This window comes from Sinocyclocheilus grahami, unplaced genomic scaffold (genome assembly GCF_001515645.1).
Source record: "Sinocyclocheilus grahami isolate Dianchi unplaced genomic scaffold, SAMN03320097.WGS_v1.1 scaffold877.1, whole genome shotgun sequence".
Taxonomy (NCBI): Eukaryota; Metazoa; Chordata; class Actinopteri; order Cypriniformes; family Cyprinidae; genus Sinocyclocheilus; species Sinocyclocheilus grahami.
This window is the reverse complement of record NW_015506056.1, coordinates 432,308-445,011: the sequence shown is the minus strand read 5'-3', so window position 1 is coordinate 445,011 and position 12,704 is coordinate 432,308. Positions and strand designations below refer to the sequence as shown.

The 12,704-nt window shown below is 36.2% G+C and overlaps 1 protein-coding gene across 1 annotated transcript in view; it reads left to right on the top strand.

Moving 5' to 3' along the window:
• Positions 1 to 12,704, top strand: part of LOC107563514 (ventricular zone-expressed PH domain-containing protein-like) — a 117,864-nt gene that overhangs the window by 12,567 nt on the left and 92,593 nt on the right. The window contains exons 2-3 of the mRNA XM_016248407.1: positions 520 to 768; positions 7,141 to 7,315. Of these exons, the coding sequence (XP_016103893.1) occupies positions 631 to 768; positions 7,141 to 7,315 (313 nt within the window). The 5' untranslated portion in view covers positions 520 to 630. The remainder of the gene's footprint in view (positions 1 to 519; positions 769 to 7,140; positions 7,316 to 12,704) is intronic.

Sequence of the window (12,704 nt, the reverse complement as noted above, 5' to 3'; positions counted from 1 at the left end):
TGTTATTATTATTATTATTATTATTATTATTATTATTATTATTATAATATTATATTTTTATTTTATTTCAAGTATCAAAAGTGTTTTACTTTTTTTTTAAATTTATTTTATTATTATTATTTTTTTTTAATATTTGATAAAATATTTAGCTAAAAATATATAATCAAATATTTGCAGTCTGGATATTGTTTAGAAAAAAAAATCATACTAATAATTTAGAATTTTTGGCAAACTTTTTCTTTTTTTAATTTAAATGTTATAGTTTTAAAGAATATAATTTCAGTTTCAGAAGACTAAGTATAACCCTACTGCCCTTAATAAAATAATTTCAAAGATCAATGAAAGTTTACAAAGAAAGTTTAAATGCAATGAAACAATGAAAGTTTAAATGTCTTTTTCTTGTATTGTCTCTCACTCCCTCTTTTCCTTTTTCCCCTTAATTCTTCTTCCTCATAGTTGTGTTTCTTCACTACTTTGATCACTTTTCCTCTCTCTCTCTTTTTCCATTCTCTGCCTCAGATTGTAGGTGTTAGTCTGATGCATGTATGCTGGGCGCATTTCAGGATCATGTCAAGTCATCGTGGTAACACAGGGCAGGGGCAGCCTGCTCAAGTTTGAGCCTGTCCCAGAATGCACCAGCTGTTCCGTCTAGTGCTGGGACAGAGAGACCTGTCCCGTGCAGGAGACCTCTTCTCTCTGGATGACAGCGAGATTGAAGACTGTCTGTCCCAAGCCCTGGAGGAAATCAAAGTCATATCCTGTTCACCAGTGAGTACTTCGCTCCCAAAATAGTAAATTCATGACACAACATTCTTAAATAATTTTAAAGAGGTCAAAATAAAAAAATTAAAAAAAAAAAAAAAGTCTCCTAGAATTTTACTACAATGGTGTTTTTTCAATGTTTATTTTTGTCTAGTTAGTATTTTAATCATTCATGTTATAATTTTCTTTTCACCCCCCCAATGTATAGGTATGAAAGCATCTTCATAAAATCTTCTAACCCACTTAGTATGGTTATTATTGCATTAATTATCACAAAAATACAGGGATAAAAGTTTAAACTGGTCAACTGTGGGACAAGTGATTTTAAAAAAATGTATTTGTCATTGAAACTTTAATTTAAGAGATTTGCTAAAAAAAAACTTTAGTAAATATTTTTCAATAGACTGCATCAATTAACATTTTGTCAGACTCTAGTAAATTTCATGTTATTTGGTTTGTCTATTCATTATTGTGGGAGAACATATTACAGCTGTATAGATTCTGTTGCTTTTTTAAACCGAGATTACAGAATTCTCACAATCTGAACAATCTATGTCATCACAATAGCAAGAATTCCAAGTACAAGCGATAAATTGAGCAGATGTACCTCAGAGGCTCATAACAGCATTGACTAAGTTTGGATACAGTATTCAGACACCTGCACTTAAAATACTAGTTCACATTTCACTGTTTAGTGTGTAGTTGACATGGATCAAGGTGACATTAATAATATCTTCCATCAGCTACACATCCTATTGGTTGAACCTCCTGTCGGTCACGATGAGGAAAATTATATTAATAGAGATGATTTTCCAGGAATTGTGTTCATAGTAGAATTTGAAGACGAGCATGGCCTGTTGATGCATCTAGAAGTACACTTACCACGTTACATGACCGCGTTTAACCCAAGTATAGGTTTGATGCGTACTCGAAGAGCTCTCAGGGAACTTTTATTGTATCAATGGACACCTGACACTGAATATAGTCCTTTGGTTGCCATGCTGACCTGGCAAACTGATGTCTGGGGCGTAACTGTGCATGCTGCGGGTGAATCCTCGACCCTTGGGTTTTATCCTTTGTATACTTATAACCCACCAGCAGCACGTGGGGAGATCCCTATGGATGACGAATAGCCTGGACCTTCTCACCAGGTCAACCGTGAGGCCAGCCCTGGAGGATCCAGAACACCTGCAGACCAAAGATTAGACGGTAAAAGAAAAAGGAAGACTTCTGGCAGGTCAGAAAGCCGAGAATGGAAAAGGAGGAGATCAGACCATCATTCTGACTCTTCATTTGATTCCCTCATCTCTGGGGAATCACTTGGAAAGACATCCACTGATGATGACCAGCCTGGATTTTCTCACAGAGACAACAGAGAGGCCAGAGCTAGAGGATCAAGAGCACTTACTGACCAGAGCAGCTAGGAATTTGAGTCAAGGTGGTATATGGAAAAGGAAGACTTCTGGCAGGTCAGAAAGCAGAGAAGGGAAACAGAAGATCAGACCACCAGTCTAAATCAGATTCTTCAAGTCACTCCTTCACCTCTGAGTTTTATTCACTGGCATTACTTGGAGAGACATCCAGTCATGCTGACCAGGCTGGATCTTCTCATCAAAAGGCCAGAGCTAGAGCATCCAGTGCACCTGCTGGCCACAGCAGTCAGGATGTGTCAAGAAAAAAGAAAACCTCTGATCAGACCCTCTGTCTGTTTCGTCATGTGATTCCTCTGGGCTTTATGGTCCAGATATCACTTTTACAGGAAACCATGTTTGGTGATGTAGTAGAGTTGCATGATTAATTGTTAAAGCTGTAGTCCGTAAGTTTTGACTCTGTTCGAAAACCTGGAATTGCAGTTACTTGCTGAATTATCTTCCTTGCGTGGGTTGTACTCTGGCGCGGCTCCAGCACGGATGAATCTAATGTTTTGAGGAGTATGTGTGGCAGTCAGTCACTGCACCGGTGTGAATCCTATACTTAGTAATCACAGATTCTAGCCTACGTCTTGGAATATATGACCCAAATAAGAATTTTCACCTGATATTGTCATCTGAACAAGTAACAAGTCTGCCACGTTTGTTCTGACCAACTGAGGAAAAAAGCATTACGATAGCCTAAATTGTGCTACCAATGGTGATTTAATCGAACGGTTTAATCACATCCAACCGTGCAAATTATTATTATTGTTATACTTTATTCTCAGATTATTAATGTTAACAACATCAGCATTGCGTGACTATGAGTATAGTGTGTGTGTAGATTTCAATTTCTGTAGTCTAATCTCTAATTGTTTTAGCATTCGAATTTCATACCAAAAAATTATTTTAACCCAAAAAGCAAACTATGCTCCCTTCGAACTGGGTTTCTTTAAAATACAAATCTTGTGTAATCCAAATCTGTAATCAGAAGCACATTTAAAACTGGAATATAACTTAATTTCATTCACATGTGTTTCATATAATCCTTTCTGGATTACAATCTTCCATCAAAATGATTTTTTGACATTTAATTATTCTAGCTGCTGTGAGAAAAGGCTATGAATGATCCACCACCTGCAGGATCCTCACATGCGATAGCCTAGTAGCCGGGACACCTTCTTTATGTTTACAGACGTGACGTAATGACGCAGTGCCATGCTCGAATTTCCCACGAAAACCTACCTGTACCACTCAAATTAGAAAACATTATTATAAGATGACCGTTGTGAATCGGGCTAAAGTAAGGCAATAGTTTTGAACACTGGCTGGTTATGTACTTGCTCAAATATTGATTTTGGATCATTTTTAAACAAAAAAAAGTTACGGACTGCAGCTTTAAATAATTGCAATCTCGATTCAAATAAGCACATTATCTTATTCCTAAATGACAATGATTTGACTGTCAATTTGATAAGCATGATCACACTGAAACTGAAGAATCGTGATCTCTATTTTTTATCATTATTATTATTATTTTTGTTGTTGTTGTTGTTTTTAATGGGATTCTAAATGTATCCAGAATCATGCAGCTCTACATGTAAAAAGTGAATTCAAGAAAGTAAAGTAAATAAAAAGTTAAACTAAAATAAATGAACTGGTTTTTGTATTGTGGTAATATGAAAATTAAAGCACCGCATTCAACTCAAAATTCAACCATGAGTCAGTCCGGACACTGTTATGCTTATCAGCATATTGTACATTACAGTTAATGTAAGTAGCCTAATACAAAATAAACACTTGCTAAGTGACTGAAAATTAGCACTGGCGAGTATATTAAATGGTTGGCTGGTAATTTTTTTTATGAATTCTATCAACAGTAATGTGTGATAAAAGAACATTTTAATATACAATAATATATTTCTGTCATCAGTTTTTTTTGCGTTAAACTTTTATTTTGGCAGTTTGTCGCAAAGATCTTTTGAGTTTCAGTGTGTATTTGTAGTTCTTCTCAAATGAAATGGTGAGAAAATTGTGAAGTGAATCTGAGTAGCTCAGAGCAATTTCATATGGACTGTCCATATATTACATGGACAATTTTCATATATTAAGACGGAACCATGAGCGTTACACGTGTTTGAGTTTGTGTAATAGTACCACTCATTCACAGAGAGACATGCAGAACATGCAGACTTATAATGGACATGCATTATAAGGCTGTTATTGCAATTATTTCTGTTGTATGACAGTCTGTTAGATTAATCCACATCGAGTTAAAAAGACCAGAGCTATCAAATTTTATTGCAATCTCGATATTATATTGTTTATTGTCCAGCCCTACTCATAATAAGCATGCATGTTCCCAGATTTGTAATGAGGATCTATTATAAATCTGTTGTCAAGAAAAGAAAAACTTTTAGGGTCTGTGGTTTACTGCCAAAATATAAAACTTAATTCTTCTGTAAAATTAATTATTTACATAATTACTTGCATAATCATTTTTTTTCTTCTTTATTTTACTGTACAATGGTTGCAACAGTAATATATTTATTTATCTTCATCTGAAAATATAATAAATAAAAATAATAATAAATGGTTATTATATAGTCATATTGAATGGGTTTTCCTTCTTTTTTCTCCTTAGCTGATCACATGCCTAGTTGATGCTGTTAAAGTGAAGTTAGAGAGCATATGGCTTGTTCTGGCTGAACGCTGACCCTGTCAGCACTGCATATCTGAATAATTTGAATAAGGTGACCCCTCATTTCCACACTTAGCATATTTTATATTTAAATGAGAGAAGTTCGAAAGGAATGTTGGTGTCGCTGAGTGTGATAAAGCCAGTTCCTCTTGCCTCGTTGGGCTTCTTTGTTCTGGCTGGCTTTTGTAAACAGATTTGGGCTCATCCAGCGTCTCAGGGGTAGCCTTCTCTCATTCTCTATTCGTCTCATTCTCTCTTTTCTTGTATTTCTCTCTCCAGGGCCTACAGTGTCCTGCTTTCCACAGTCTTTTGCATAACATTATCATTCCGAACATGCCACACCACAAAGATGAGAAAATTTGCTACCAAACTTTCAAGTTTAAAGATACTGTACTTCATGCTTTCAGAAATCTAAATAAAGCTGTTTGCATTTAAATACTCTGTAGCTTAATAGTCAATGGATGGATGTCAGTCCATATATGTTTTATATATTACATAACCATGTAAGAAGATAAGAGAATTTTGATATTTCAGAAATAAACTTTTTTTATTAAATTTTTTTTAAACAGGGTGGAGTTAAACCAAAATATAAGATTTATTGTAAATTAATGATAAATCTGGCATCAGTGCAAAACCACTTCATGTATAGTAAAGAGGTAAAAACAAAAGATTTAAAACCGTAATACAAATGCAATGTATTGCAAAATAACCAATATATGAACCGCTGTGACTGCACATCAGCTTAGCATTTACACACGGTGTGGTCAAACCAAATTGCTCTCAAATCAAAGCAGTTTGCAGAGTAGACTATAGTTTTCTTTTAGGTGCCATATTTTTTTAATTAAGTCATAGATATACCTCAGTATAAATAGTATAACAAAATTTCTACCATTTGATTGTGTGTGATTTCTGCTCTCTCACAATATATGGCACCGATTTCTTAAGTACATGAAAATTTGCAAGACTTCAATGCACATCTCTTTCATTCAGTTACGTGAATACCATGACTATTATGTACAGTAATTAGATTCATGTATATTTTTTGAAGAATTCACTAATTATGGCACTCAAACTGTTAAGATTTAAACATATATTTGAATTATTTTACTTTGACCACATATATCAAATGTAATTGCTGTGTAGTAGTGTAGTGATAAAATAACTTGCCATTTCTTTCAATATCCATCTGATTTTCAACCCGTTTCGATCTGACATGTTCACATCTTCTACACTAGGGAGCAGCAGAACATTTCACATACTTTCTGTGTCCATTCATTGACTCCTCTCTCCTCTTTTTCTTTTTATATTTTTCTCGCTCGCTCTCTCTCTCACGCACATTCACTTACATAATAAGCCGCATATGAATCTTAGAGCAGAGCTTAGAGGCTGAGCTAGAGTGATGCATTCTGGGTAGTGGTGGAGATCAGTATTCATTAGAGAACTGCAGCTTGAACAGTCTTATGCCTGAGTTCTTCAGAACTATTTGTGGAAGGGCTCTTTGATCTGAGCAGCAGTCACCTATTCAAGTGGGTGTTTTATAATTAGCTTGGGTTCTTTGGCAGTTATTTGCCCTACGTCATTCCTTTTAAAGTTTTAGTTCTGATATTCAAGGACCCTTTCCCTTCAGGCAAGAATGTAATAATTGGCCATTCTTTTTACAGTAAAGGAAAATCTTTTCATTTGCTACAGAAGAAATGAAATTCATACTCCTACCATGACTATTATGTACAGTAATTAGATTCATGTATATTTTTTGAAGAATTCACTAATTATGGCACTCAAACTGTTAAGATTTAAACATATATTTGAATTATTTTACTTTGACCACATATATCAAATGTAATTGCTGTGTAGTAGTGTAGTGATAAAATAACTTGACATTTCTTTCAATACCCATCTGATTTTCAACCCGTTTCGATCTGACATGTTCACATCTTCTACACTAGGGAGCAGCAGAACATTTCACATACTTTCTGTGTTCAGTTCATTTTAATTGTTTGAAATGTTTACTGCTGCTTTTCATGCCTTACATAGTATCTCTTGTTATTTTTATTCAGTTAACTAAGCAGCCAGCTAACCCGTATGTGATCACTCCCTGAATCTATTAAAATCTTTATTGGCACACAGAATTAGCACACGCTGGTACATTGATTTTGCTTTATTTAAATGAAACTTCTAATTTAGCGTCTCAATTCAGGCTTCAATGTTTGTATTGGTCGTAACTAAATGCAGGTCTAAAGTTGGGTTGATTTGTTTTTTTTCCAGAATTACAACAGGCCTCCAGTGATGGCATTAGCGGTCCCTGTGGCAGTGCGGTTCTTGCAGCAGGGGAACCAAGAGCTGAGCAGAAACATGTCCAGCTACTTGTCATTGGCTGCCATTGCTAAAGCTGAACTCCTGGCCCAACACACAGAGGCCATCACCTGCAGCGTGCTGGGAGGTAGGGGTGCAACATGGGGTCCAGGGGGTGGGAGGGGTCAGGGTAGGTCACTGACATGCCATAGACACACAAAATCCTCTGGGTTATGGTGATTTCACCAAGTGCCCCATGTTCCTAGATCAACACAGGGATGTAACAGTCACACTGTGTCCTAACCAGGCACGGCGTCTTAAAGTGACAAGTGATGAAAGGCCTTTATCTTATTTTTATCTTTCTCTTCAATTTAAATCGGAGGTCTTTTCCTAACCAACCACAATTGTAAGCGAAAGGAACATTTGACGATAGCTAAAAGGGATGCTTCAATTCTGTCATCGTATGCTCATCATTTACCCTCATGTTGTTCCAAAAGAACATATTTTGCAGAATGTTGGTAACTAGTTTTTGTGACTATTCATAGACATTGAATGCTCAAAAAAAAGTTGTGTTCCACAGAAGAACGTTAACTTGGGTAACTCTGCCCATCTTGAAATCTCATTTGTCCCTCTTCATAGCTTTACAATAAACCAACACATTCTCACTCCCAATTTGTTACATTTTGACACTTGGTCAGGATCCCTCGCCGTCACTTTTTAACGCCCAGGGTACACCTTTAGCGCTGTTTTTCGATATGCAGTGTGCTCCATTTCTTTCAATGAGAAACCTTTGGCAGCATACACAGACACGGTGGACATGGGAATATCATAAATGCTGAAATTACATATTGGAGTATTAATAAATACCTGTAAACATGCCTGCAAACTAGTCGCTTTTCTGCGAAATTCGCTGTTTTGAATCAAAATGTCATTTGTGAATCGTTTAGATTCGAAGAGTTTTTTTGGGGGGGAGGGTCTAGGTGGAGAGAGAGAGAAATTGCAAGCTTGTAGACAGGAGTGTGTTCAACCAAAGTCCCTTTCTCGGTTCGACATGAAGCAGCAATACGCAGACCGATCACTGTATGACATCAAAGCACCGCGAGAGCTACAGAGAGCAGATGGCTCTGCATGCTTTCGAATCGCTCTCGTGGTACTTTGATGTGCGATCGGTCTGCGCGCTGCTGCTTCAGATCGAATACATCTCATCTCACAGCCGGTCCGTTTTGACGCTACATTTACGCTCACATCCACATGTAAACATGTCGTCGGCGTGGAAGTTCTTCAATTTGTAATACAATATTGACTGTTTTTGCTCAAGTTCGCTGACGAAGTTTCAATCAAAGCCACAGCAGAACTGTTGTGTGTCTCCGAGCAACACAGCTGTGTTTCTGAATGAATCCACATTTTTGAACGAATCAAGTGAGTCAATGATTCAGTAACCCGTTCATAATGACAGTAGTGACTTGCCTCGTTTTTGAATGAATCAGCCATTTGAATGAATGGCTAATGACTCGCTCATTAAAAAAAATGTTTGGTTTAATATATATAAGTATCGCATTTTTCCCAATATTTTTAACTTGTATGTTCAAAAATATTTTAAATATTAATCTTATAAAATTATTTATGCATTTGAAATTGTGGTGTAAATGCATTCATGGCACCTCAGCTTCATCAAACTGTCTGTGTAAATACATGTAATGACACTTCAGGTGCAGCTTCTGTTTCCTCTGCAGTGAAAAGATGGAGTTTGTTGATAGTGTGCACACTCTAATTTTGTGAATTAGATCAATTTTGTGAATTTGTCAAAGTTTGTGGTGTAAATGTGCTTTTTTTAAACTTGAAGCTTATGTTGTCTTTTTCCTTTATTTTGTTGTCCGAGTGCACCAGAACGCTTCATGTACATGTTAAATTCTCAAAAATGTTCTTCTGGGGGGATGCCTCCAGACCCCCCTACAAGGGTTATATTCCAAACTATGTCAGCTTTTTTGCTCTCACCTCCTGTGAGTTTGCAGGTATATGTAAATAAATATTTATACAATACTGTGATTTTGCCTGTTAAGTGTTTATGTTGTGGAGAAGTGGATTGGTTTAGGATAGGAGTGGGGTTAGATGCCCCAATACCTCTGAAAGTACGAATATTTATACACTTTACATAAAAAAAAAAAAAAAAAAGTATACTTTTACACATGCGTCATGACCTGACGCTAAAGGGGTACCCTGAGCGTTAAAAAGTGATGCTGAGGGTCAGTATGTGACAAGTTAGGAGTAAGAACGCCCTGAATAAACATTAAATATTTTCAGATTGGCTGTGTATCATGGTACACCAGTTTCACATTTATTCTAGACAGACAAACTTGTCGCATTGTTCCTAGTTAGGAAACATTGTTAGGTGTAGTATTGGGTTTAGTGCTGGGGTAGTAAATTGTTCGGTTTATGGCGGTGTTTGTTTGACAAGAATATTGTTCCAGGACCAACAAAATGTTGATCCAGGAACACGTCCTACTTGGCAAAGTCAACGTCAACGTCACCGTATGCTGTATTTGATTACGCAGTAGAATAGAATGGTGAGTCATGGAAGGTAAAAAACAATCATATTCCCCATGATTCAGTGCTTTCCAGTGCACCTCATTGCCTTTGTGGTAATTAGAGAAGCAGTCCTATTGTGTCTTTATAAGAATATCCACACACAGAGACAATTGACTGTTTAGTTTCCACTGCACTAGTGTGCACAGCATTGGCGTAGTGTAGATGACATGTGGTCTTCCTGGCCGCAGTGTGTGGTTCTGGTTTCTGGTCCCAAAACCACACAGTTAAATGGGTCATTTGAGACATCCACAATGAAATAAACTTTATTACATCCATTGTTCTTCTAAATTGATTGAAGTACATGATATTGAGTGTTTTTTTAATTAAAGATTAGCATTTTTTATGAGTCATACGAGGAATGGATGGTATATTTAACATGGTGTATGTGCCAAAATACACTATCATGTCAGCTGTTCAAACACTCCACTCACGCAAATTGTTGCCCATCGAAGATAAAGATCTCATTGGTGTGATTCTACTTCTTGTGTTAAAACTGTCATAAAGGAAGGGTCGATTGGGGAGTTTGTTGGCCAGAGTCATCAGAGGCGAAAAACAAACATGGCTTCATTAGGGAACAGTGTGGTCAAATTTACGTTGACCTCAGTTCATTGTCATATATTGTAGTTTGGGTCAGCCAAAGGACAACAATATTGTAAATGCCTTTTAACTGAGCCACAGAATAAATACTGAAACACAGAAATGTTGGTAAAGCTTGGTCATGATACAGATAAGGCCATAAATCTGATATCTTCATATTCTGCAACAGTTTTATAATTTCTTATTGGATCAAAAAAATTGTACTGTCGGACAGCTACAAGTGTTATATTCCCTCTTAAAGAGATCACCTGGAAACATTTTGTAAGTGTTCTATTCGACCACCTGGCATGTTCATTACTCAGGGAAAAAGTGACAGATAATCTTGACTATCGGCATAAAGTCTGGTATGCTTGTTCTTATTCTGGCCAAAAAGCACCCATTTTGAGGGAAGAGACTGTGTGATCTGCAAATAAAAAAAACACCACCTGAATATTGAACCTTACAAACACTGGCGTCCTTTGAAATGCCATTTTTGATTTGTTGTGAGCATGGCACTGCAAAATCACAATAGCCTGAGAGCAACCCCATCAGCCCTTTTCTTTTGGATTCCTGGTTCAATCTCTTCACCACACATCATTAAAATAGTTACCACAGACCTGAGATATTATTTGAGATATTTGTTTGTTCAGCAAATGAACCAAATATCCATCCAATCATGCCACAGTGGTTTACATAAAGGTTCCTCATTTTACTTTCTACATTCTATTTCTGCATTCAACATTCTGCTTCTTGCCAACACAAAAAACCATTGCCTCAGATGAAGAAGGTCCCTCTTGGGTTTTAATTTGTATTATTCAACTGTTCATGGGGTTCGAGATCTAAATGAAGTGTATTGTCTTAAAACTGGGCTTGCTGCTTGACCATCATGTCCATCCAAGAACTGGTTACGTAACTCTCAGTTTTGAAACTGTCATGACAACTTCCACTCAACAGTTGCCCAGGTTTTTGGAGCCTGAGGTACAGTCAACAGTTGGCTGAACACTACAGCGAAGCAGCTTGCATTGAAATGTTTGGGTTTCCATATGCCCTATGCATTGTGTAAATACGCTCTCAGGCATTCCTTTGATTACATCTTGTACCATCACAGCACTCCAGAGGGCTGAGTGGGAGAAGAAAGCCGATACGCAAGTTAGCGGAACCTCTGGAATGAATCCAGCCTAGAGATAGAAAACAGAGCACTTACCCAACTCACTCTTTCTCAAAATCTACATAGCACAGCACAGGACACAAGAACAACACCAGAATCTTCTACTCTCGAGGAATTGGTCTACATTTCAGTGATTGGTCTACATTTCAGACTCGATGATATTCAAGTACTTGGTTTAACTTACAGCAATAATCTTTATTTCCAGTATAAGCATTAAAACCCGACCGATATGGGTTTTTTTGAGACCGATACCGATATTAGGGGGTATAAAAAGGCTATCGATATATCGGGCGATATTCTTTGTGTATATTATAGTACAATACCAGTCAAAAGTTTGGACACTTTCCCATTCGTGTGTCCAAACATTTGACTGGTACTATATATAGAATACAGTATATACATAAACAGAATATATATACATAAACACATTTTTTGCAATGATCACTCAAATGTGGTGATCAAACACTTATAATGACGTGACAGAGATACATACGTAATGGAGGCAGGGCATTTAACAATTTAACAATAAACTTTATTATACAAAATGAGTCTGACATCCGTGCACTAAACAGTAAAGTTGAAGTTTATTCAACTTTAATACAATTCAGTTCCATTCAACTTTATTCCGTTTAAGTTTTTCACTTCGGAACATTCATTCACGGATTTGCGTTTTTAAGTTTTTTTCCCCCATGTATTTGGCAATTTTTTTCACCATTGCAGAAATTAAAAAGCCAAAATGTGCTTTTTACTGTTTTGTCTTGCTTTAAAAAAAAAATCAAATACAAAACGACACTTTAAAAATATTTAACACTGAACATTTTTAACATTCTAGCAGACACTATACCAACAAAGCACAATTTAACTTCATTTTAAGTTAGTAAAAAAAAATGTTTTGGCCATCAGACCCCCTTCTTGAATCAGGCATGTTTTTTTATTTTTTTTACTGTACAATTAAAAGCAGACTTGCTGAGAAGAGACTTCTTTTAAAACATTAGAAAATATTACAGATCCTAATTTGAACACTATGTGTGAATGTTATAATAAATGTATTAAAACAGAGCTGTTGTAATGATTATTATCATTATTATTGTCTTTTAATTTTATTTTACAGAACAACAGTAAAATTACAATACTAACATTTATGAATGTTGATAAGAGTTCTTGCTTTTTCTCAACTTTTATTTTGGCGGAAACGCACAGGAAGACC